General features: G+C 37.4%; 2 protein-coding genes across 2 annotated transcripts in view; one reads left to right on the plus strand and one right to left on the minus strand.

Annotated features, from left to right (window-relative positions):
• The window catches only part of LOC149546141 (Pseudouridine synthase family protein), a 229,558-nt gene that overhangs the window by 92,937 nt on the left and 110,487 nt on the right, over positions 1-26,134 (plus strand). Inside the window, exons 7-12 of the mRNA XM_089791026.1 lie at positions 7,141-7,220; positions 7,345-7,407; positions 7,539-7,626; positions 7,793-7,895; positions 8,066-8,169; positions 13,638-13,711. Of these exons, the coding sequence (XP_089647152.1) occupies positions 7,141-7,220; positions 7,345-7,407; positions 7,539-7,626; positions 7,793-7,895; positions 8,066-8,169; positions 13,638-13,711 (512 nt within the window). The remainder of the gene's footprint in view (positions 1-7,140; positions 7,221-7,344; positions 7,408-7,538; positions 7,627-7,792; positions 7,896-8,065; positions 8,170-13,637; positions 13,712-26,134) is intronic.
• LOC149546142 (uncharacterized) lies at positions 21,346-24,117 on the minus strand. The gene is made up of 4 exons (XM_089793635.1): positions 23,973-24,117; positions 23,487-23,887; positions 23,008-23,382; positions 21,346-21,435 (listed from the first exon to the last, which is right to left on the minus strand). The coding sequence occupies exons 1-4, from the start codon at positions 24,115-24,117 to the stop codon at positions 21,346-21,348; spliced, it is 1,011 nt and encodes a 336-aa protein (XP_089649761.1).

The raw sequence follows: 26,134 nt of genomic DNA on the forward strand, positions 1-26,134 counted from the left end.
CTCTGGCTCTAGCTCCACATAGCAAGCCTTTGCTGCGAGATCCTTTCAGAAGGATAAAGGCAAGTTTCAGTAGCCATCTCAACAGAAGTCTTCTGTTCCAGCATCAGATGGTTTCCGAAAGAACATTCAATACAACTACTGCCACAAGTTAGGACACATGAAGCTTGAATGTTGGAGACACTTAGTTGCACAATCTAAGCAATCAGGTTTGCAGCACAAAGCGAATAGTGCAGATTACACAGAGTTGACAGAGTCTGCCTTTTATGCCTTCATGGCTACAAGACCTGCCAATCATGTGAAGTCGTCTGCCTAGTACATTGATTCAGGTGCCTCTTGTCATTTCACTAATTGCAGAGTCTGGTTTACTGACTACTACCCTCATTCAAACTTTGTTATTTTTGGTGGTGGAGAAGAGTATACGGTTGTCGGCAAAGGCAACATTTAGATTTTGTCTATTGGGAGGAGTCTCATATTCCTCGATGTGTACTACATTCCAGGAATGGAACTCAATCTACTCTCAGTCAGTCAGTTGTTGCGACATTCTCCACATTTGGATGTCACCTTCAGTTCACATCAGTGCACCATCACTGATTGGGTGACACAGTCAACTGTTGCAGTGGGTTTTGAGGATCATGTTCTTTTTAGACTTATTGATTCTGGTGATTCTCGGTACTTAGCTATGGCTACTTGACGGTCTTCCGTCAGCACACTTTGGCATCAGCGATATGGGCACTTAAATGTGCATTATCTCTCACAGCTTGCTCGGGATGAGCTTGTTCTTGAATTGCCAAAGATTCAGACTCAACAGCTTGGAGTTTGTGATGCATGCCAAGCGAGGAAGCAACATCACACACCTTTGACCAATGGCGATTCATGGCGAGCTTCTTACGTACTTCAGCTTGTTCATATTGATATTTGTGGCCCTATGGCCACTCCTATTCTTGGGTCCAAGTATTTTCTGTTATTTGTTGATGATTTTAGTAGAAAAATGTGGGTGTATTTCCTTAAAAAGAAATCAGATGCATTTCTTGAATTTCAGAAGTTTAAACCTTTAGTTGAAAAAGAGTCTGGGAAATCTATTATTACTCCTAGATCAGACAATGGGGGGGAATTTTGTTCTAATGGTTTCTCTAGCTTCTTGAATACACATGGCATCAAACGACAGTTAACCACACCCTACACACCACAATAGAATAGTGTAGTTGAATGTCGCAAGCGGGCAATCACCGAGATGGCTCGATCCATGCTCGAACATAGACGTGTTCCGAAGAAGTTTTGGGCAGAAGCAGTTAACACTGTAGTTTATTTGTTGAACCGGTCACCCACAGTGGCAGTCAAAGGTCAAACTCCGGAAGAGGGTTGATTAGGTCACAAGCCCAGAATCATTCACCTGAAGGTTTTTGACTCCCTTGCTTTTATTTGGATTCTTGATGCAGCACGCACCAAGTTGGATGCTAAGAGTCAGAAACTCATGCTTGCTGGATACAAGAGTCTTCACAAAGACTATTGCCTGATCGATGTTGAGATATCTCGTCTAATCTATAGTCGTGATGTAGTCTTTGATGAGCACGAGGATCTTTCATGCTTGTTTCTCCTGTTCCTGATCCAACAAACCAGCCTATAAAGGCTCATGATTTGGGAGTTCGTCTTCCATTAGGTCCACCTGATGGGAGGGCTTCAGTAGCTCATGCAACTCCAATTATACTAGTGATCCTTGTACAGACACCTTCGGCTTCTCCTGTAGGATCACCTCGATTTGTCGATGCTTCGCCTGAGTTTGATCCCAATTCTTCTGATGAGGAACCTGATCACCAAGCATCTCCTGATACTAATGTTGGTCGTTCTCCTCTGTTTTCGGCATAGATTAATTAAGTAGTGCACACAAATAATGAACAGGAACAGCAGCAACAGTATTCCTTTATTCGCATATGCCAGAACATTACATTATGCTTGATAAGATGCTTTACAATGACCCAAGTGGGTGTATAAATACTTTCTGCCAAACCTTCTAGAAGAGGTCTGTTGGCTACAAAACAATCCTAATCTACCCGTCGGCTCGTCGGCTACAAAATCTTTACCGATGAAAACACTCTGTCGGCTACAAAATATACAATCTGCCGACTACACCCCCAAAAAGAAAAGTCGTCTCCTGATGACTAACAAAATAGGAGACAACCTCATACAGTAAAACAAAGAAACACTAAAGAGAAGATGGTGCCCCTGAAGAATGCTGCTGCCGACGCAACTCATAGACTTGCTCCGTCTGGATGCTCAAATCCTTCTGTATCCGTGAATTAACCTCGATAGCCTCCTTCAGGAGAAGTGCTGCATCCATAGCCTACTTCCTTGCAACCTGCAACTCTTGATCTCCTGCATCTTTATCCCGCACAGCCGCGTCCTTATCCTGTAGTAACGCTTCCCTTTTAGCTGCCTAGGCTGCCTCCTGAGTGGCCAATGTTGTCGTTGGTAAAGATTTTGTAGTTGACGAGCCGACAGGTAGATTAGGATTGTTTTGTAGCTGACAGACCTCTTCTAGAAGGTTCAGCGGAAAGTATTTATACACCTACTTGGGTCATTGTAAAGCATCTTATCAAGCATAATGTAATGTTCTGGCATATGCGAATAAAGGAATATTGTTGCTGCTGTTCCTGTTCATTATTTGTGTGCACTACTTAATTAATCTATGCGGCAAACATCCTCTTCGGCCTAAGTGGTGGGCTAAGACACTTGCTGATCTTCGTGATGATGAGCTCATTGATGGGAGAACTGCTCGAAAAAAGAGCAAACCTACAGAGTTTGTTAACTTTTCTCTCATGGCCAACACTCACAGTGTGTTTGAACCTCAAACATATTCTGAGGCTAAAGGAATTCTCGAATGGGAACAAGCCATGACATATGAACACCAGAGCCTGCTGAAGAACAACGCTTGAGTCCTTTCTGATCTTCCACCAGGGAAGAAATCCATTGGCTGCAAATGGGTTTACAAAATCAAATACAAATCGGATGGTACTTTGGATAAGTACAAAGCTTGTTTAGTGACGAACGGTTTTTCACAGCGTCAGGGCATTGATTATGAGAAGACCTTTGCTCCTATTGCAAAGATGAGCACCATCAGATTAGTCCTAGCCATGGCAGCACAGTTTGGCTGGAAGGTCCATCGGATGGATGTTGTCGGTAAAAATTGTGTAGCCAATGGTTTGATGTCGTCGGTAAAGATTGTGTAGCCGACGAGTTGATGTCGTCGGTAAAGATTGTGTAGCCGATGGGTTGATATCGTCAATAAAGATTGTGTAGTTGACAGGTAGATTAGGATTGGCATGTAGCTGATGGACCCCTTCGGGAAGGTTCGGCGGGAAGTATATACACCCCATCGGAGATCATTGTAAATCATTAGAAGCATAATGTAATGTCTCTGGCATATGCAAATAATACAAGGAGTTTTGCTGTTCTTATCTATTGTCTATGTGCATTAATCTATTTAATCCATGTGGTAAACAATGGACGTCAAGATTGCTTTCCTGAATGGTGATCTCCATAAAGAGGTCTACATGACGCAGCCTCCTGGTTTCAAGGTTGCTGGTAAAGACTATCAGGTTCTTAGATTGGTAAAAGCTCTCTATGGCTTGAAGCAGGCCTCTTGGGCATGTTACATCAAAATTGATAAGTACCTCAGTGATTAAGGCTTCAAGAGGAGTTCTTCAGACTCAAATTTGTACATCAAGACTACTGATAGTGACATCATCCTTCTGGTTATTTATGTGGATGATTTGATCATCACTGGCAGTTCGACATCTTTAATTCAAGGAATCAAACATAATTTATGCCAGTCTTTTGATATGACTGACCTTGGGCTCATGCATTACTGCCTAGGTGTTGAAGTTTGGCAACAGTCTTCTAGTATATTCATCTCTCAGTCCAAATATGCTAGGGCCTTGTTAGACGAATTCTGTATGCAGGATTGCAAGCCTGCATCTACACCTATGGAGAAAGATCTCAAGTTATCTACAAAGTTTGATTCTCCTTTCATTGATGATACTACATATAGGCAATTAGTAGGCAGCCTCATCTACCTCTCTGCTACTTGGCTTGACATTAGCTTCGTAATTAGCTATATCTCACACTTTATTACAACTCCTAAGGTTGATCATTGGATGACAACAAAGGGTGTGCTTCGTTATGTGAAGGGCACTTCCGATTATGGACTTTTGTACTCTCGAAGTTCTAATCCTAAACTCAGTGGGTTCATAGATTTAGATTGGGTAGGCTCTGTTGATGATAAAAAGTCAACTTCTGGATATGTGTTGAGTTTGGCATCCGGTGCAATCACATGGGCTAGTAAGAAGTAGCAGGCAGTTTCTCTCTCCTCTATAGAGGCTGAATATAGAGGGGCTGTTAAGGCAGGATGTGAAGCTTTTTGGCTTCGTCGAATGCTTGGGGATATGCAAATGTCACCAACAGGACCAACTACTTTGTTTGTTGATAACAAAGGCATTATCAAGTTAGCACGAAATCTATTCTTCCATGAATGATCCAAGCATGTGGATGTTCTTTGTCATTACATACGACAGCTGGTTGAAGATGGGACTATCGATTTGCAGTATGTTCCTACCACAGATCAGACTGCAGACATTCTCACCAAGCCCCTTGGTCCTGATAAGTTTGTCAAATTCAGAGGACAACTTGGTGTTCTAGATAGATTAACCATTAAGGGAAGTTATTACGATAATAGATAATTTTCTATTATTAGTTGATGGTAATCTATTGTAAATATCTAGTTAGCTTTAACTTTTTTAGCTTTCTCTACTAGAATAGAATGTCTCTATTCTTTACGATCGTTTCCTAAGGAAACATCGTTTTATTCTTTTGTATATATTGACTTTTCGGTCTCTGTTAATATCAAGAAATAATTTTACCAATTACTTCGTAATAGAATGCATATAATATTCTGAGGTGTAATCATTTGCAAAATGCAACAATACTTCTGTAGCCAAGTTTGTGTTCTTGTAGCATCAGTGGTTTCTTCTTCCTCAATAGTGTTAGTGATAGAGATAGTTTCATTGACATCATCTTCCATCTTTACATGTGGCTCCTCAAGGATCTATGTTAGTCTTTGGTCATTGTCATCCTGTAGATCATACATTTGGGATCAATTTTCAATCTATTGCAGATGTTACCTAACTTTTTGGCCTTGAAGTTACTTTCTCTCTAGCTTTAGTCTTCTGCATCTTAGTGTTGTTTATAACATATTCATTGTACCAAGATCAAATTGCTGTCTCTCAAATAGCTAAGGTGTTGCATGCAGGGAGCTAAATAGTTCACCTATCCTGGATAGTGATCAAATGAACCACCCTATGAAGGATGAGTTTTTGAGTGGATTGACTTAGATTCTTCATGGCCTGTATGTTTCAATCCACAGAAGACCATCTTTGACCCAAATGTCATATACCTGACATTGATGCCTAGGTTTCTTCTGCTACTAGGCTTGTAGGCTTTGGAAACCATATACCTCTTCTTCAGTTTGTGCCCAAAGTCAACAGGAACTTCTTCTGCCCAGATATCACATGCTTGACATCAATGTCTTGGTGTCTTCTGCTAGACACACAGGCTGTGGAAACTACATGCGATTGGATTTAATTCTTATAGAGATATAAATACATCCTCTTTCATCATCCAAACTCTGATATGCTCACTTTCCATGTATTGGGGTAGTTTATCCTTCATACTTACTCTGCAATTTGCATCAACTTCTCCATGTAAAATTAGAAAGCATAAACTAGAAATGGAGTTGCAAATTATTTGCTCAAACAATGTGTTAAATTGCTGATACTCAAGCTACAGCGTATTCACAAGAAGGGCTGCTTCCAATTTTCGCATGCCTTACCATCAATTGTGTGCAAGACAGTTTAACATTCAACAACATGTCCTGTCATGACAAGCAACCCTATCTCATTTGGAACATAGTGCAATTACTTGTCCATGCTTTCTCCCTTCTTGAGGGCCACCATAAATGCCAACAACTAGCATCTCGTGTTTTGCACATACAGAAATGACTACATACAACCAGAGTCTCTTGAGAAATATAGTAATGGATTGTAACCTTTAATTGCCAATCATTTAGCGTGAAATTGATCTAGAATTTAATTTCCTAATGAGCTTCATCCTCCTTGTTACTTACTTCAATGGGTGCATTAATGCCAAGGATGAGTATAAGAGTCAATAAGAGGAGCTCAAACGTTTCCCACAGTAAGAGATGGAAGGAGAACTGATTCTACTCTCCAGAAAAGTTTTGGCTTTTCTCTTTTGTCATACTTGGATGAATTTGAGTCTTGACCCCATTCGAAATGGTAATCTGTGCCTTGTGTAATGTGTGATGTTTTTGTGGACTGCTGATATGAGTTGATCATTTTCGTCTAAAACTGATTCTGTTTCTTTTGAGTTAACATTGTACTGTGTACTCACTATGTTGTGGTTCAAACTCAGCAACTCTGCTCTAAATTCGAATGGCTGATCAACTCAATCAACCGGCACCAATCATTTTATCCAATAGATCTCGAAAATTCCATGTGCAGTATGAGTAATGATTCATTATTGTTTAATAAACTTAAGTTGCTAAACTTTTAATCATTAATTTTACCAGGAATTTAATGGTAAGAGTCTTAACATATTTTAAAAATGACTATCAAATGTTTATGCATGATAAAGAAACTGATACAGAAGCAGGCTTGTTGTGTGTGAATGTTTTCCACACGAAATTCAAATGGCAAAATATCTATTGTTGCGTGTTAATGTTTTTGTGAGTATGCTGGTGTGAGGCATGCCCCTAATCCAACTTAACTGCACCCTAGGGTTTTTCCAATGGTCTTGATTCTTGAAGCATCCAAGATTGTTACTGAAATGAAAGTTAACAATTTTCAATATTAAAATTACATGTTTGAACAAAGACTTATATGCAAAATTAGTGCTCATGTCTAAGAAGTCTAGGAGTACTGTTTTCAACTGTCCTTACTTTGAATGAGCATTTAATATTAATTATAGCGATGATGATCTTAGTAGTGGCACAAGCCTTACACTCCATTGCTGTATGGTGAATCCATCCATTTTCATTTTAACTGATTTAGCCTTATGTTCTGATTGGATCAGGTTACCATTTTCAAACAGGAAGCTTCAAGATTAGCTGCACTGAATAAGAGATTGTTTGGCATCAAAGTAGGAGACTTCTGGTATGTTAAGATTTTGGCTTTGTTATCCTGGATCCATACAGGTCCAATAATATTAATGATGCAGCCTTCCACATATTTTGATCGGTACTACTACTCTCTCTGATTCTATATGTTACAAATGCAGTTATGTGAAGGATGGACTTATGCTTGGGCAGCTTTCAGGAAATCGATTCACAATTACTTTGCGGTAAACTATAAGCACAATGATTGGGGATCATTATGATGGGCATATGAATGTCAATCTCAGCTAGCCTTCGAACAATCTCTTAAAGGTTTCTGTTATCACTACTGTTATTCTTATTGTCATCTGCATTTCAGTGGTGTTGTTGCAGAGAGAAATGATATTATTACGGAGGCAGCAGAAGGATTAGGAAAGAATGGCTTCATCAATTATTTTGGATTGCAGGTTCTGTTGATATTGTAAAAATCTAGTTTTACTGCCACTGTTTTTTAGTTTGTTTGATGCTGTTAATGTGATTATCACTATATTGATATGGTCCAGATGATGTTTGTTTTGTAGTCATTTCTATCTGTGAGACAAATGCTAAATGTTCATATTTAAATTTTGACAGCGATTTGGAAGTGGCTCAGTACCAACACATTCTATTGGAGCAGCATTGCTACGAGGTGAATGGAAGACTGCTGTAGACTTAATCCTTGATCCTCGAAATGGAGATATCCTATCTTATATTTTTATATTCAGCGACCCACAGTGTTGCTTCTCTTTGTATACACTAATTTTTTTGTTGCTTTAACATGAATCTTCCATGATATGGGAAGTTTTAATTTAAGCTCACCCAGTTGTTCTGTTGATTTTATTTGTAACCTTTACATATGATAGATACAGCGCAGAGATATAAAAGAAGTTAGAGAATATTATAAGAGCACTCTGGATATTAATGGTACATTAAAGCAGATGCCTCGATATTTGGTAGCTGAAAGAGCGATTGTAAGTGGCTTCCAGTTCTGAGCATGACCTATTATTGAAAATCTGTAAATGTACATCTATACTGTGAACTAACATATTATTTAAAGTGTCTTCCAAATCACTGTTAACAATATTAAAGCTAGTTATAAAATTTGCTAACATATAGCTATCTTGTTTTGAGTAGTTACTTCATTTCTTCGCAATGGATTGTTTATACATTATAGTTTAAATCTGCCAGTCTTTGAACTAGGTTCTGGTTTGTTTGAGTGTCAAAGTGCAATGTCCCAAACCAGGATTAACATGGAAAACATCCCTGATTTGTGAAACAAGAATGAAATAACGGTAGTAAACTGAAATTAAACTAAATGCTGATCACAACTTAAAGTGGATAGAAATTCATGAATCAAACCCTTGTATGCTGATATAAACACCCATGTACATCACAAGCATGTAATAACCCCAACAGGTTATAACTCCTTCAGACACCAAAATTCTTTATACTTCAGTGGTTTGACATTTCGTCAAACACTTTGCAAGCAAGCTCTGATACCACTGTAATAACCCTCCTCAAATCTGCCCTCAAAAAAACGCTGATGAAAGCTCAAGGAATTTCATCAAACAATTCACATGCAAGGGACGTATGACTGATATAGTATTTCAGCTGGCTTTAAATGACTCTTTTTCAATTTGCATCAATGAAAAACTTGTGCTAGAAGACTCCAAATGGACTACACAATGGCCTAACATGAGTGTGCTACTAATTTTGACAATATTTAGTGCATATATATGATCTAAGCATGAGAAATGTACACCTACAGCCAACTGGCATTTTTACAAACAGTTGGTATGCAAACTAACTAGCTGATAAATAATGATATTAAATTGCTTAAATGACACCGACAACTATTATCTTCTTAATTGCAATGAAAATTACAATGCTCATGAAATATGGCCAAGACTTTGGCATTTACATGGATTACAAAATGATAATGCTGGTATAATGCACACTTATAGCTGAAAGCTTATAACACTCTAAAAAACAATACATAACAAAAGAACCTGGTTGTAGATGGCTGTAATAATTTTCTTTCTATGCTGCCCCTTTTGCTTTACTTTTTCGAACTAGTTTTTCAGCCTGCTTTTTCGGTTCCGCTTTTTCCGCTTGCTTTTTCGATTCCGCTTTTTCCGCCTGCTTTTTCAGTTTTGCTTTTTCCGCTTGCTTTTTCGATTCTGCTTTTTCTGCCTGCTTTTTCGGTTTTGCTTTTTCGGACTGCTTTTTCATTTCTACTTTTTCAGATTGCTACCCTGTTGAATCTCAAGACCATATCTTTCAATGGCGTCAAGATTTTCAGTTTGAAGGGATTTCGTCCTTCAAACTATTGAGACATAACCTCCAGAAAATTCTTCAATTTCTTTGATATTTCCAACCTTGCATAAAAGAAGCTCTTCCATTTCTTTTATAGTGTTCTCACAAGAGCTCCATCCTTTGTTTTCTCAATGTGGGATAAAACATAACTCCCTTTATGTAACTTATGTCTCCAATGTGTTATAAAATAAAGGGGACTTTTAATTTAAATATTTCTCACAAACTATAGTCTATGCATTAATAAAGTTAAATATTTAGATTTAATTTTATAAAATAGCTTTATCAATGCATAACAAATCTTGTCAATGATAAACAAGTCTTTTTGTCGATTTTAAACAATTACCATCGACATACCGTTGCCACTGGATGTCCACCCATGCGCAAGATGACTTACTATAAATAGTAAGTATGCTCAAAGTTGCCTCAAAACCCCTCAGAAAGACCTGCAACTGAAACTATCTAGGCCAAATAGCCTCTAAGCCCTTTTAATGTCCTGGTTAGCCTACGGGACCGTGGGGAAATAGGCTAACGACAACATTATGCTATGAATGCTAAAAAGGGGCAATTACAAAGCAACATGTCTAGCATGAAGATAATGAACTACAAGAAGTAAGTGTTTATCCTACAGGGTAAACTGATACTTATCACATTAATAGATTATAATGTAACGTAGAACAAGATACTTTATTCATATAAGCACATATGCAATTCCAAATACAATGATGATTCCTAAATCCATTTGGACGATGTACATATACTTCTCGAAGGGATGACTCAACCGTCATGTGACCTTTCTAATACCAACTCAACTCGTCGTCTACAATATAGTTTTACGGACAACATCATCCCCCCCAAAAAGTAAAGTCGTCTCCGGACGACAAAATAGAGGCAACTTATACATCAAAACTCAAAATATGATTCAAACAACTAATCCACTAATTTCATAAGATTCAACAACAAAGAAGAAGAGGGATGCACCCCTGGTGTGGTAGAGGTCCTTTGTGCTCTAAGCTTGTTCAGTTTTGCTCATAGCTCACGCACTTGCTTTGTCCGTATCTCCAAATCTGCTTCGGTCTGCATCTAATCTCCAAGGCTTTTTGCATCATCTTGGCAATCTCTCCAAGCTCCACCTCTTTTCTTGTTGACTCCTACTACAGCTGAACATTGAAACTGCAAGTGCCAAACTAGGGAGGATCTCGCACATCCAAAACTGCAAATCAAGAGATCCAATTCTAAATGGAACTATAGATACAAACAAAGAGATGATGAAACCATGACAATTACAATTGCTTTCCAAAAGCCAAATAAGTATGAGGTTCATAGCTTTGTTAACAAACATGTTGGCCCAATACAATTGTAAATGTGTGGCTCTGAATAGATCAAAGAGGTTACATATAGGATTGAACCAAAGTACAAAACAATTCCCTCAATACAAAGAGTCACGAGGGAAGTCATAAACATGAAGCTAGAAAATGAAATACTGGAAACTTCACAAAACCCAAAAACCTTCACACAAAACTCAAAAATTAATCTGTTGAAGCACATTGACAATTCTTGAGTGGAAGAACACTGAAAACTAGAAGTTTTTCATTCTCAAAGCTTTACAACCAATAGGGAAATTCATCTTTGGGAAGAGAATAATGCAAGCTCATTGAGAAAATAAACTTATTTATAAAGAAAGAAGATGTATTCCTTCGCTCAAAGACTCTAGAGATGTCTTTTTGGAATCTGGGGTCTATAAAGTTATGTGTTCCTGTGGCACCCCTTATATAGGTGAAACTGGGCACTCCTTTTGCACCAAGATTAAAGAGCATGCGATAAACATCAAACATGACCGTGTTCTCAAGTCCGCCCTTGCAAAGCACTCCTCTACCACCAAACACCATATTTGCTTGGAGAACACTCAAATTGTGTTTAGGGAGGACAATTGCTTCAAAAGAAAGCTCAGAGAGGCGATTGTGATAAGCCAAAATCCCTCAAACCTTAATAGGGACGACAGTTGGAGCTTAAGTAATGCTTGGAGGCCATTATTGTCCTCTCTTAAGCTCCTCCCTTGACCTATCCTTTATTGGTCTTCCTTCCCTTTTATTCTCTCTTGTCTCTCTTTGGGGGTCATTGTGGGCTTTGGTGCTCTTGAGGGGTTCTTTTCTTTCCTTCCCCACTTTCTCCTCATCCCCTCTTTTTGATTCTTTTAGGTGGTGGTGCTCTCTCTCTCTCTCTCTCTCTCTCTCCTGCCTTGATTGTGGGTAGAGTGATTGTGCTCTTGCCTTCTCTCTCCTCGATTGTGTGCAGAGAGTGATTGTGCGATCTCTCTCTTTCTCTCTCTTTGTGATGTCTTTGATCTCTTTGTTTTGCCTTCTTGTCTTCTTAGGTAGTATGCTAGTGTTAGTTTCCTTTTTTGTAGTTCTTCCTTCTCTTAGGGTCTTAGGTGTCACCTTTCTCTCTTGTTGATAGTGCACATCATGTGGCTCTTTTATCATTTTGTTGTGTTTCTTAACCTTTTGGTATTCTCCCTTCTCTTGTGGTGCATTATATTTAGTTTGTTTTATTTTATTTTATTTTAATTTTATTTTACTTTAGATTTATTCATTTATTTTTGTTGTATTTATAATTTAATTTTATGTTTATATTATTTATATATACATGCATGTATATATTTTCATACATTTTTATATACCCACACACATAAATATGTATATATGCTTAAATATATGTATGTATATATACATATACATATACACATACACACACACATATACACATATATGTATGAAACTATACAGAGCTATTTTCTTTTAATCTCTTATATTTTTGGTATTATATAGTATTTTATTTATTTATATATATTTTGATTTACTTTATTTTTATATATATAGTTGTTTTGTTTTATTTACCCTTTCCCTTTTTATTTTACTTATTTATATATTGCTATTTCTTTTGTGGTTTTGGGTAGTGTATATATATATATTCTTTTAATTTCTTATATTTTTGGTATAATATATAGTATTTTTATTTATTTAATTATATATTGTTATATTGTAGTAAACTTTATTTTCTTTTTATTATCCCTTTTTGTATATAGTTTTTTTTAAATTTTAGTTTATGTGGTTGTAGTCGCAAATATATATATCTATGGACACATGTGTATATATATATACACATTTGTGCGCACACACATATGTATATGTATATCAGTGTCCTTTATTCTTATATATATAATTTTATTTTTTTTATTTTTAATTTTTGATATTTAATTTTTATTTATTTATTTTAATTTTTATGTTTATTTATTTTAATTTTTTTTTCGAATCCCCTCTTTGGTGGGTAGTGTTTAGTTTTTTCCCTCTTATTGTTGAGGTTTTTATTTGCTCTTTTGGTCTCGTCAGCTTCGTTTGGTGTGTTACTTCTCTCCTCTCTTTTCCCTCTTTTAAACATAACTTGCTTGGTTTGCAATCTACCTTTTTGGTTTCCTTGGTTCTCTTACATCCTGATGATGGATCATGTAGTATGATCCGAAACGTTGATGGTAAAAAATTGCTACACAATCGAATCCAGAAACAAGAACTCACTATCATGGATTGTGGAAATTTGATATCACTTATCAAGAAGAATCTCTTTGAAGATATTTCTTCCTTTCATAAACTTTTGATGAAATAAAATAATAATATTACTATGATAACCATCTCTCAAAATTATAAAAATATAATGAAGTCCCTTTTTTTGTTCTCATCTGTTCACATCATGGGTTTAGCAATAGTATCAAATCATGTAAACGCATATTTTAAAGTAATCAATGTATGTTGCCTTTTAATATAAAGTTGCTGTTTTTGACAAGTGTTTTTCAATTAATTCCATATTTGTGAAAGAGGAGGCATATTGATGTGATTGATCCTCACTAGGAGTATCTCTCATTTGAATAATGGAGCTATTCTTATACTGAAAAATTGAGTGGACTTTTTGATTATGACTAGAAATTTGTATGTTTACATCCTTGAATAATGATATTTGTATTCCTTACTGGAGCGGTCAGTGTTGTGGTAAAATAGGCTTTGCTATAAGTGCATGCAACGTTCTCAAAATCATATGATGAGTGTAATAATGATTACTTGAATTGGCAATGCAGCTTACATGTCTGAAGAAGAATGCAAACAACTATCTACAAACCATTTGTAGCATTCCAAGAACATTGAGAATGATGTAAGTTATACTCAATGGCTTATGAATTCAATCCATTGCATACTCTCTCTTATACCGTAATAAGTGCAGTCTTTCCGTTCTATATCTCATGTCGAAATGTCTATAGCAATGGATAGTTATATTTGAGCTAAATTCTATAACCTGATGGTCTTCTTGCCAATTATGTATCATTTTTGTTTTGTGTGTTGGTAAATTTAGTTTGGTGCAGTACTCTGTCTACCTTTCTGTATTAGACTACTGTGTAAGAAATTTTGCTTTCACTTTCCTTATTATATTACACTCTTTTTAATAGAGGCGTCACTAAATTTTAAAGTAAACTTGTAAGGAATGAGCTTGAGTAGGAAGATAACAATCTATGTTTCTCCATGTATTTAAAGTTTAAAATTGCTTTTCATTGAAAGATCCTATTCAAACATCTCGTGCTTAAGCAACACACTAATTTAAATTTGTAAAACTTGCCTTGTGATCCTATTTTTTTTGCCTCTTTGATGAAGGGTCACTTTGATACCACTTGATGAAGGTACGCTCTGATACCACTGATGAAGGTATGCTCTGATACCACTGACGAAGGACCACACCACCCTTACCAACTCACAACCAAGAATGCAATTTTCTTTTACTTGAAAATCCAATAGCAATTACAATAAATTTTTTGCAAGATCTCTCAAGATCCAATCCAAGCCCATGCTAGTCCAGATCCACACTCAGGTAGAAACCTCTAAGATCTCAACTTGTGCTCGCAAGCCACCAAGCAACCTCCTTGTTTCTAAACCGCAGTCACTAGCTCTTCTCTAACCTTATCCAAGATCCAAGTGTAAACTGCCTCACATTCAACGCTCTGTCTACACTCACAACTCCACCATAATCCTGCTGTAAATTGCCTCACATTCGGCGCTCTGTCCACGGACTCAGGAAAATTCACTCTTCACTTCCTCGTTCTCTTTCACACCTTGAAGCCTTCACACCTTCCAACTTTCACACTTTGAAGCTTTCACCTTTCAAAGCTTCTACTTCCCAAGCTTCTTCTCGAGCTTCTCCTTCTCGAGCTTCCACTTCTCAAGCTTCTCCTTCTCGAGCTTCTCCTTCTCGAGCTTGATTAGAAATACTCATATGCCTTGCTTAAATAGACACTTGCCACCCAATGCATGACTTATTCACAACCTTCTAGAATTCCTCCTACACAATATCCACAACCTTCTACAACTTCCATAACCTTCTACAATATCCACAACTTTTTACAATATTCATAACTTTCTAGAATTCTTCCCACACACCTCGATAAATGGAATGGCAACCATTTATTTTTTATTTTTTCTATTATGCCACCTATGCACCTCGAAAATAAAAATTCTCTTTTCCTTTATTTTCTCCTTTTTCCCTTTTTAAATTTTTTTATTATTTCTCCTCTAATTTTCGTCACTCTCTCTCCTCCACAATTTTTTTTTCCAATTTTTTTTTTCAATAATTTTCCCATGCAAGATGCTCCTGCATCAGACTCCCCCGGTAGATAGAAAAGTGTGTCCCACACTTTGACACCAAAAAAGAAAGATCTACCACCATCTTCATCTTCACCAAAGGCTTCCACCTCAGCAGGGACAACAAAACCACCATGCAAATCTTCCATATCTGCATTACTCTATCAAACACCAGAATCTCAACCATCCAATTAGCATGCTCACTCCCAAGAACAAATTGAACATAATGCTTCAACAGAAAACTCTCATCCACATCAGCAACTAGTGAATTCATACCCATAGCAACAAACCCCACAACAACAACCACATGTAGATCTCCATCAACACATGCCAAACTCTCAACACCAACAACCTCATTGCTCACAACAAGATGTTCTGCAAGATACAAATCACCACCAACATCAACCAAATCATCCACAACCAAATGCTCTGCATTCTCCATGTCAAACTCAACCAATTGATCATGAAAACCAACATTTGTCCCAACATCAACAACATTAAGAATATCTTCAGCAACAACCTCTAGTTGCTCTGCAGGTTCTGCATCAGGCTCCACAAACTGATCAGCAAAACCATCCTCTTCCACCTTGACCTTCTTAGCTTGATCAGCCAATCTAGCATCCAACCGAGAAATTATCTTAGAAAAATTCCTCTCCACTATATCATGGATTTTGACAATCATCTTAGGGTCCAATCCTCTTGGAGCCATCTTCCAAGATCTTCGTAAACCCTCTACAACAAATCCTTCCCACGCTCCTTGTGACAACCTTGAATTGTTTGCAAGTCAGATCGCAACCTGCCACCTCACATGAACAATCAGGAACCACATCACAAGTCTAGGACAACGGATCTGCAATCCACAGCTCTCCACAATCATGCGTCAACAAGTTCAGTCTTCCATCTCTGCATCCATCGATCAATCTGCATGTCCTCCCAAGGTCTTGGTGCAAACTGCCTCAGCTTCGGCGATCTGTCTACATGCTCAGGAACTCCCACTCTAATAAACTTCACCCAACCAAGGTCCTGGTACAAATTGCCTCACACTTCGGCGATCTACTTGTACACTTATGAACTCTTGCTCTGATAAACTTCACCCAACCAAGGTCCTGGTACAAACTGCCTCACACTTCGGCGATCTGCTTGTACACTCAGGAACTCCTGCTCTGATACCACTGATGAAGGGCCACTCTGATACCACTTGATGAAGGTACGCTCTGATACCACTGATGAAGGTATGCTCTGATACCACTGACGAAGGACCACACCACCCTTACCAACTCACAACCAAGAATGCAATTTTATTATACTTGAAAATCCAATAGCAATTACAATAACATTTTTGCAAGATCTCTCAAGATCCAATCCAAGCCCAAGCTAGTCCAGATCCACACTCTGGTAGAAACCTCTAAGATCTCAACTTGTGCTCGCAAGCCACCAAGCAACCTCCTTGTTTCTAAACTGCAGTCACTAACTCTTCTCTAACCTTATCCAAGATCCAAGTGTAAACTGCCTCACATTCGGCGTTCTGTCTACACTCACAACTCCACCATAATCCTACTGTAAACTGCCTCACATTCGACGCTCTGTCCACAGACTCAGGAAAACTCACTCTTCACTTCCTCTTTCTCTTTCACACCTTGAAGCCTTCACACCTTCCAACTTTCACACTTTGAAGCTTTCACCTTCCAAAGCTTCTACTTCCCGAGCTTATCCTTCTCGAGCTTCCACTTCTCAAGCTTCTCCTTCTCGAGCTTCTCCTTCTCGAGCTTGATTAGAAATACTCATATGCCTTACTTAAATAGGCACTTACCACCCAATGCATGACTTATCCACAACCTTCTAGAATTCCTCCTACACAATATCCACAACCTTCTACAACTTCCATAACCTTCTACAATATCCACAACTTTCTACAATATTCATAACTTTCTAGAATTCTTCCCACACACCTCGATAAATGGAATGACAACCATTTATTTTTTTATTTTATTTATTATGCCACCTATGCACCTCGAAAATAAAAATCCTCTTTTCCTTTCTTTTCTCCTTTTCCCCTTTTTTTATTTTTTTATTATTTCTCCTCTAATTTTTGTCACTTTCTCTCTCCTCCACATTTTGTTTTTCTTCCAATTTTTTTTTTTTTTTTCCAATAATTTTCCCATGCTCCTGCATCACTCTTGAAAGTGCTCAATCATTTACTTTGATGGTTGACATTGAGACAGAAGTAATTTTGCTTCTTTCACTTCTTTCTAATTAGATTAGAAAATGTCATTTAATTTTCAACAATTTTTATTTTCTAATAAGTAAATGATATAAAAAATGGACACAACTTAATCATGTGCTAGGATTTGGATGGCATTTGCTAATTTTTGGTATAATGGCAATGTACCATTCAATGTTGCTAGGAGCCCATTCCTACACTTGGTGGACGAGGAAAAAATGCAATAGGATTTTTGTATAAAGTCATGAACAAGGTCAATGAGGCCATCCAACATTATCATGGTTCTGAGAACAGGGCACATAGATAGAAAGTAAGAAGAGCCTTCACTAATTCAACTTAGTCAACTCATGCAAGAACGAAGTCTATCACTTATTTCCATTGTCAAGGTAATAATTGGGTAGAAGGACCAAAAAGCATATTCAAATGACATAATCATGCAAGTTCACATATCTTTTTATCAAAGTAATATTGTAATATTTAGCTTATAATGGCCATTTAAGTGATTTAAGATGTTTAGTTGGTAACTTTTTACTTTGTAAGCCAGCTAATTAGTTTAGTCATTTTCTATTTTGTCTTTAGTTTTCAATCATTTTCACTTTGGAAAGACCACCTATAATTGTCAATATAAGAAGCATTGCTCCTTTGTTTAACACAACAACATTATCAAGAGGAAATATCTAGAAGTTTTTTGCATGATTTTTCTAAAACAAAATAGTGGGTTTGTTAAAATGGTTTTTTTGTTTAGAAAAAATTGTGTTATGCACAAGTTTTTTTCCAATCTTGTAAAAATAAATTGAAGTCTTTTTACATGTTTAAAAAGAATAAATCTGATTTTTTTTTTTTACTTTTTTTTAATAAAATCAATGTTTTCAAAACAATTGATTTTTTGGTCTAGGTTTTTTTTTTGTAACCTAGGTATTTGATTTGTGGGAGGTCAAGGATTTCGGTGTTGGCATGATCTACAAGCTGAATATTAAAATATTTTAATGTTTCTTTAATGGTCATCGTAGTCTTTAGTTTACTAGGTAGTTTCTGTTTTTTTGCCTTTAGATCACAATTGTTTCTTTTAGAAACATCATCATTGTAAATATATATAAGGAGCTTTCATCTCCTTAATTTAATACAACATTGGTTAACCATGATGTAATAACCCCAGCTGGTTATAACTTACACAATCAGCAAATTTCTTTTACAACTCCATAATTTGGCATTTAATCAAACACTTGGCAATCATCCTCTAATAATTCAAGTTTAATTAAATAGTTAATACTGAAATTAATAGGGCACTGAAATATTGACCTTCCAATTATCATTTAGAAATTCACAATTGAATTCTATACAAAATCAATTTAGTTTTTTCATATACTACTGCTGCAACAATATTGAAGCAATTACAAATTAATAAACCTGTTAACTTCCAGCATTTGGTCTAATTGCAGCAATCCCACAGTCCTTTCTTTGCATGCCAAACCATTAGTCCTTATACAATCAGAGTGCAGGGAATATTTACACACACAAACTCACTGTCAATAGAGGCATGAACACTTGTTATGGCTGAACACTAAGAGCAGCAATAGACTACCAAAAATCAGAGTGGCATTTGCAGTAATAGACACCAATCTTCCACCTATATCCCACGCCTCAGCAATAGAAATGGAGTGATCACAACCTTCAGCAATAGACTTCTCCTTAGCCACAGGAAAATACAGTAGGAGAGATGGCCAATTGTGTAGCTCAACGCAATTGCCAATGCAACTTAGAACAAAATCCTTGACTTGAATCTACAATACTTCAGCTGTAGATCCAATGGAACAACTCGAAATTCAGACCCTTATACTACTATTTCTCCATGTGACCAAATGCACTTTCAAAAAATAGAAAGGGTCCATCTCTATCAGCACTCAACTTACCACAAATAGTAAGTACACAAAACTAAGCCCAAACAAAGTCCGATATGAGCCAAATGAAGACCAACTTGTAGCTTACTAAATTGTGGAGAAGATATGACCTTCCCAAGCCAAGCCACTGCCTCAAAAGACCCTCTATCCATAATAATTAGCCTACGAGGATCATAATAATAAACTAATCCCTGAAACTTTGATACTGACAAAAATGGGGACATTACACATGACATGGTATCAGAGTGGGTTGATGGGATTTGAAAAAATATGATCAAAATTTTGAGAAAAATTTGAACCTTTTATAATCTGAAAGCTTTCTCATAAATTATCTTTTCAATTCTTCCAAAAACAAATTGTTGGAGGTTTTTTATGAAAATTTTGTGGTTTGTCTTCGAAATTTTTTGCTGAAAATTGCGAACTCGCTAAAGGGTTTTGATTGCACAATCTCCTAGTTTGAGCAAAAGTTGCTAATTTTGAAAGTTTGCATCTACTTGCATGTTTGTTATATGTACTTGAATGTTTCTTACATTTGCTTTCCTTTAAGTTGAATGTTGTTTTCATATGTTGTTTACCATGTGAAGTCTCATGTTTTACCGCAAGAATGTTTCTCTAATGAGTTATCATAGTTTATTTCCCTAGAAAATCTTTGATGGGTTTTCATAACTTTTTTCCCTTTAAAAAAATTCTAGTGGGTTTGATAATTTTTACCTAAGAAATTATTTATTGGGTTTTATGAACCAACCAACCGACTGACTTTTCTATAAGTACTTGGAATGTTGTCAATGTACTCATGATGTTTTTGGTATGAATAAAGAAACCATTTCCTTGCCTATTGGTATTGTGGTATTAAAGGTACATTCTATGTTTTGTTTTATGTGTATCTCAATTGCATTCTTTTGTATCATTTGGATTCCTCTATGAACTTCAGTTGTATTTCCATTCTACATTTTTGGCGTTGTTGCCTGCTATGACATACTGGCTCCATATGGACACCATGAGTATAAGATCTCACAGCAGTGGTGAACCAAAGAAAAAGAAATCAAAACAGGTAGTTGTGGCGGAGACACTCGAAGAGGATGAGGATGAAGAGAGTTTTGAAGAGGAGGCCAATGATATGGATTCATCTTCCTCAGATTCATAGGATACATTAATTCGCCCAAGTCACCTGCAAGAAACCCCATGGGAAGTTGCTTTCTTACCACCTGCGGAGGGCCACCTCGAACTAGAAACCACAACATAACTAGTGACCCCAAAGGTACTACTACAAGAATTACTATAGGAGATATTTCCGACCTAATCTAGGAGAGAGTCAAAGAAGTAGTAGGTGACAGGCAACAAATTCCGAAATGGGGGCTTCCAGATTATCACTTCCGTGGGTGGTGCAACTAATCTCCCCAGAACAACACACCCCTACTAAAGTAATAGATTTGAGATGCCAGACAAAGTGTGCACATAAAGTGAGGTTGCAGACACCTCTAGGCCTAGAAGTAGCGCACCTAGTTGCCCTCGTAGTGCATTCGACAAGAGCAGTGGATAACCAACAAGGAGAGGTTCACCCTTAGGAGAGTATGACGACTATGGCTATGGTAGATATCGTCCTAGAGGAGGTTGATAGATTACTTGAGGAAGAAGGCATGGTTTTTTCCCCTCTACCGATAGTTGCTGAGGACCAGGTAGAGATACAAAGCGAGTGTGGGGAACCTCTTGACACGGTCTCTTTTGTAGCCAGGAAATAGTTGTTTCTCATCGAGTTGCATGTCATGGAGTATTCTACTAGGGAGCTCATGTAGTAGGCTAGGTCGCAGAATCTGGAAGCTGTCCTAACAACAACAGAAGCATTTGCCGTGTTTATGCAGACTGGTTGCCATACAGATTGGGGACTATTAGAACAATGTGGATATTCACTGGAGGACATGGCCGCTGCATGGACAAGCAAATCTATCATTTTCGGTGGATAGGGAGAACTTCCCGTCCTTGCAGCTATGGAAGTTGCCTTTCAGGGGACCTTTTTGGAATTTCAGAAGGGAAAAAGCTTGGCTAAGGTGTGGGAGATGGAAAGGAAAACTCTTCAAGATCAGTGGAAAACATAAAAAATTGCCATGGAGGAGGCCTGGAAGATAGAGAAACCTGATTTAAAAAGCAAGACCACCACAACAAAAGCAAAGAAGACAAACGCCTTAAGAGTACTACAAAGTGTTCGAACAAAACAAAAGACAGTTGAACGTGACCTGCAACGGCTACGGGGAGCTCCGAGTATAGAGATGTCCTCCCATCCCTCTTCTTAAAATCAAAGTTTTTTTTTTTTTTTTTTAATGTTCAGTAGTTGTTTGTAAGACGACTTTTTTTTGGTTTTGTGGGGGTGGGTAGATGTAGTCCGAATAAAGTAACTATTGTGCTCAGTACTTGTTAAAGTCTCATTAATATCCATGGTGCTAACCCCATAGGTGAACCCAAAGTAACGTGAATCAGAATCGTATCGGAATCGGCACGGCCGAATTGAATCGTGAATCGGGGGTGAATCGCTGGTGAATCGGCGATGAATCGGCAAATTTGAAAAAACCCTTTAAATGTAAAGATTTTAACAATTTAAGACTTATTTCGTGCACCCTTTATTGAATATAAGTTAAAAACACTATAACATCATCAAATAGAATCTAACATACATAAACATGAAACATAAAATCCATCACATACGTAACTATGTTATCATTATGTACTAAAATGTAAATTGTATGCTAGCTGAAGTAAATAAAAATCAAATGATCATAATGATTCAAATCATAGAATCAGTAAGATGAAATCATGAAGATCTATAAGACATCAAATCATAAATATATTTATAAATCTAAGATGAAGATCCATGAAAGTTTGAAACATATGTCTATCAGTGATTCAGTATCACTATCAATATCTATACAGTGTAAACAAAATATAAAAACAAGGCTCCAACTCAAGCCTCATCATCCTCATCATCATCCTCTAGCTCTGCTGTAGCCTCAACCTCAGCCTCTGAGTATCCAGTTTGCCTATGAGAAAGGCGTGTAAGGTAGGTCCTAGAGGACCGCCGAGCCATGTCCCCTGCATGGGCAATGGGCTCATGAATAATGTCGCTAGGGCCTGCGTCTGTGCGTGCGCGTGTGCGTCTACCAATGTTTGAACGTGCTCTAGCTGTCTCTTCTGCCCTGGCCACAGCCTCAGCCTCTACATCCACTTGGTCAACCCACGCGCGGTCTTCCTCAGTGAAGATTGGGTCCACGGTCTCTGTGATCCACTCTGATTCTGGATCAATCTCCTTCAGAATGATCGGAGAGGAGTCAGCGCCCAAAATCTGTCTGATCCTAAGATGAAGGTTGTAATGAACAAAGACAAGATCATTCAGCCTTTGCATTGTAAATCTGTTTCTCCTCTTCGAGTGGATGTGCTCGAACATGGACCAACTGCGCTCACATCCAGAAGCGCTGCTCGGCTGACTCAGAATGTGGATGGCAATTTTTTGAAGGTTTGGGGTTGTGGCCCCAAACATTTGGCACCATCTATCTGAAATAAAGAAAAAACAAAAACAATTAGTCTCATCTACAAATTACAACTCTAAAATTAATGCATTATATAATCAACTTTAAGTTTAGGATCTAGATTCATGAACATTGAATATATTATTTAATTTTTACCTGGCTGTAGTGTTGTCTGAGCATTTATGACCATCTTGCAAGAGAAAAGTGGCCCCTCCTTATTGTTGAACTGGTCTAGCTCCACAATCGCAGCAGCGCTATTTTCATTGCTACTCAATTTCTGAATCACTGTGTATAAGCCAGTGAGAACCTCCGCATCCGCCTTGAACTTAGGACGGAAACGAAATGCCGGATTCAGATAGTAAGCTGTTGCGTGGATGGGTCGATGGAGCTGATTCTGCCATCTCCTATCGATGATGTCCCAAATAGGGCCATACCTCTCCTGCACTCCTGCATATTGGGCTCTGATGGCCTCCTTGGCCCTATCCATGCCCTCATAAATGTAGCCCATAGAGGGCTTCTCCCCATCAGCAGTTCGTAGCAAAGCTACAAGGGGCTCAGTGACCTACATATAAAGTAAAACAAAAAATTTGAGTCAAAACTTAAATATAAAATAATATAACTTAAAGTAAAAGCAAAATACTAAATGTTAAATTGCAATAAATTTACCTTAAGGATTTCTCTAGCGGGTTTCCAAAAACCATCCTCATCAAATATGCAATCCGCCACATCTAACCCTACAGTGGTCGTAGCATAGGAAGAGCAAATCCACTCCTGCCCAACAAACATGCTCCTCAATCCATCCCTTGATGTCAACAAAGACTGCAAGGTGATGAAATTTGAGGCAAACCTCGTGATAACTAGGCGAGCTAACTCCTTGCCTTTTGTGTACTTCCTCATTGTGCTAAGGACAAATGCATGATTATAAATGAATTTGCATATGTTTTTTGCCCTTTCCACACATGACTTGACAAACTCAAGTTTGCCAATTTCCTCCAACATGAGGTCAATGCAGTGTGCCGCACAAGGGGACCAAAATATGGTGGGGTGCCTCTCCATCAAAAGTTTACCTACAACAATTTTAAGTCAATTAGAAACTCAAATTTCAAAATTCAAATAAATTTATTTTCAAAACTTGAAAAGTTAAAAGTTTACCTGCTGCAACGTAATTTGCTGCATTATCCGTCACCACCTGGATCACATTTTGTTCCCCCACCTCTGCTATAACCTCCTCAATAGCCTCACATAAATATGTGGCATTTTTTACATGTGCGGAAGCATCAATGGATTTTATGAACATGGTATAGCCTACAAGTAACAAAACAACGAATTATAATATTAAATGGATCATTAACGAATTAGCATTCAACAAATCAAAATTTACAATTATGTATGTAGGAAAGTAGAATGATCAATCACCTCCACAGGATACAAGAAAATTGAGGAGTGTTCTATTCCTCCTATCGGTCCAACCATCAGTCATGATGGTGCAACCCTTTGCAATCCATTCCTTTCGGTTCTCCTCGAGGTCAACCCTCATGTCCTCTACCATCTCATCCAGGAGGTATTCGCTCAACTCAGCCTCAGTTGAGGCTTTAAACCCCGGACCACAAATAGCAACCGCATCTATCATATTTTGCCAATAAGGAGCCCTGTCACAAATAAAAGTTTAGATGTCAAAGACTCAAATTATAAAACAAGTAGATATAATTAAAGTTTTACTTTTACTTTTAATTTTAACTTTAAAGAAAACAAAGAAAAAATAATTAATTACTTGGCTGCAATAAATGGAATGTTGCAAAAGTACCAAAATTTGCATATCTCCTTTCTAGCAGCATCGTGAATCTCCTTGTTCAAACCCATGCCCTCAAGCGTGGGTTGGGAACCAGGAGTAGTGCGGGGCACAAAGTAACTATCCATTTTGTTTTTTTGCACTCTAGGCTGCAATAGGTTGGTGTGGGACTCTATCTTAGTATGTGACCGACTAGCACTAGCACTAGCAATAGCACGAGCAGAAGAACTAGGATAAAAAGGAGGCCTAGAAGAACCCTCTCCAACACAACCTACGGATGCGGAAGCTGATGCAGATGCAGATGCAGATGTGGATGCGGCTGCGGATGCGGGAACATGGGAGCCAATACCCCTTAACCCTTCAACTTACATTTTCCTATTTGCTTTGTCTTTTTCAATTTTTTCTAATGCCATTAAGCAAGTGCGTTTTGCCTCAGGAGTTTGGTGAGTGCAAACTATAATATAGTGTCCAGGTATAGCAGCAATGTGGAATTTCAATCTATAAATACCCCCGGAAGTTATTTTTTCTTTACAAAACATGCATTTTGTTTGATATTTGGTTCTTCCAAGAAACTCTTCATTATATTTCCAACATTCATCTTTTTTACCCATTGGAATTTGCGAAAAATGAGAGCAAAGGCTGCTGCAATAAATTTTTTTATGTAAAATATCAAAGTTTGAAGCTAATAAAAATTAGAAAACAACAAACCCTAGCTTGCAACTTAGTAAAAATAAAGAACATTCAAGATTTATACTAAAATTCTTGAAAATTATAGAAATTTAACAAAAAATGCATAATACACTAAAAATTTAACAAAAAATGCATAATACACTAACATGCAAGAAAAAAAAAGCACTTACCTCTTGCAAATGAGTTGAGGAGTGTTGATATTGGCTCCTTATTGCTCCCAAAACAATTGATGGGCTCCCCAAATGGCCTGCTGATCTCTTTGGTGCTCTTCCTTCTTGTCGGTTGGAAACCTATGGCTTTTCTTTTCTCTTCTTCTCTCTCACTTTTCCTCTTTTCTACTCATGGTTAACAAATAGAAGACCCTTTAGGGTTATAACAAAGAGAATAGGTCAAAAACAAAGTGAAAAAAACAAGTGATTTTTTTAAAAATTTCAACTTCCCTTTTTACATGCCGCGGGCGATTCATACCCGATTTTTACAGGCGATTTTGGCGATTTTTACATGAATCGCTTGAATTGGTGATTCATGGCCCAAAAATCGGTGATATCGATACATGATGCAAAAAAAATCGCACAGCATGAATCTCGTCGCGGAATCGCCGATTCAGGTGATTTTTGGGCGATTCTTGTTACTATGGGTTAACCAATATTATCCATAAGTATGATTCATTACTCTAAATAAATTCATAAATATAATTAAACAAATATAATTCATAAAAATACCTTTCTTACCTTCTTCTCTTCTTGGTCCATGTGGCTCTATCCTTAGTCGGTCCTTCAATGAAGTATTCCTTTTAGATTATCTCAACTCTATATTTACTTTCTAAAATTCTTCC

This window comes from Cupressus sempervirens, chromosome 7 (genome assembly GCF_028749045.1).
Source record: "Cupressus sempervirens isolate cs-2001-9-10 chromosome 7, ASM2874904v1, whole genome shotgun sequence".
Lineage (NCBI taxonomy): Eukaryota > Viridiplantae > Streptophyta > Pinopsida > Cupressales > Cupressaceae > Cupressus > Cupressus sempervirens.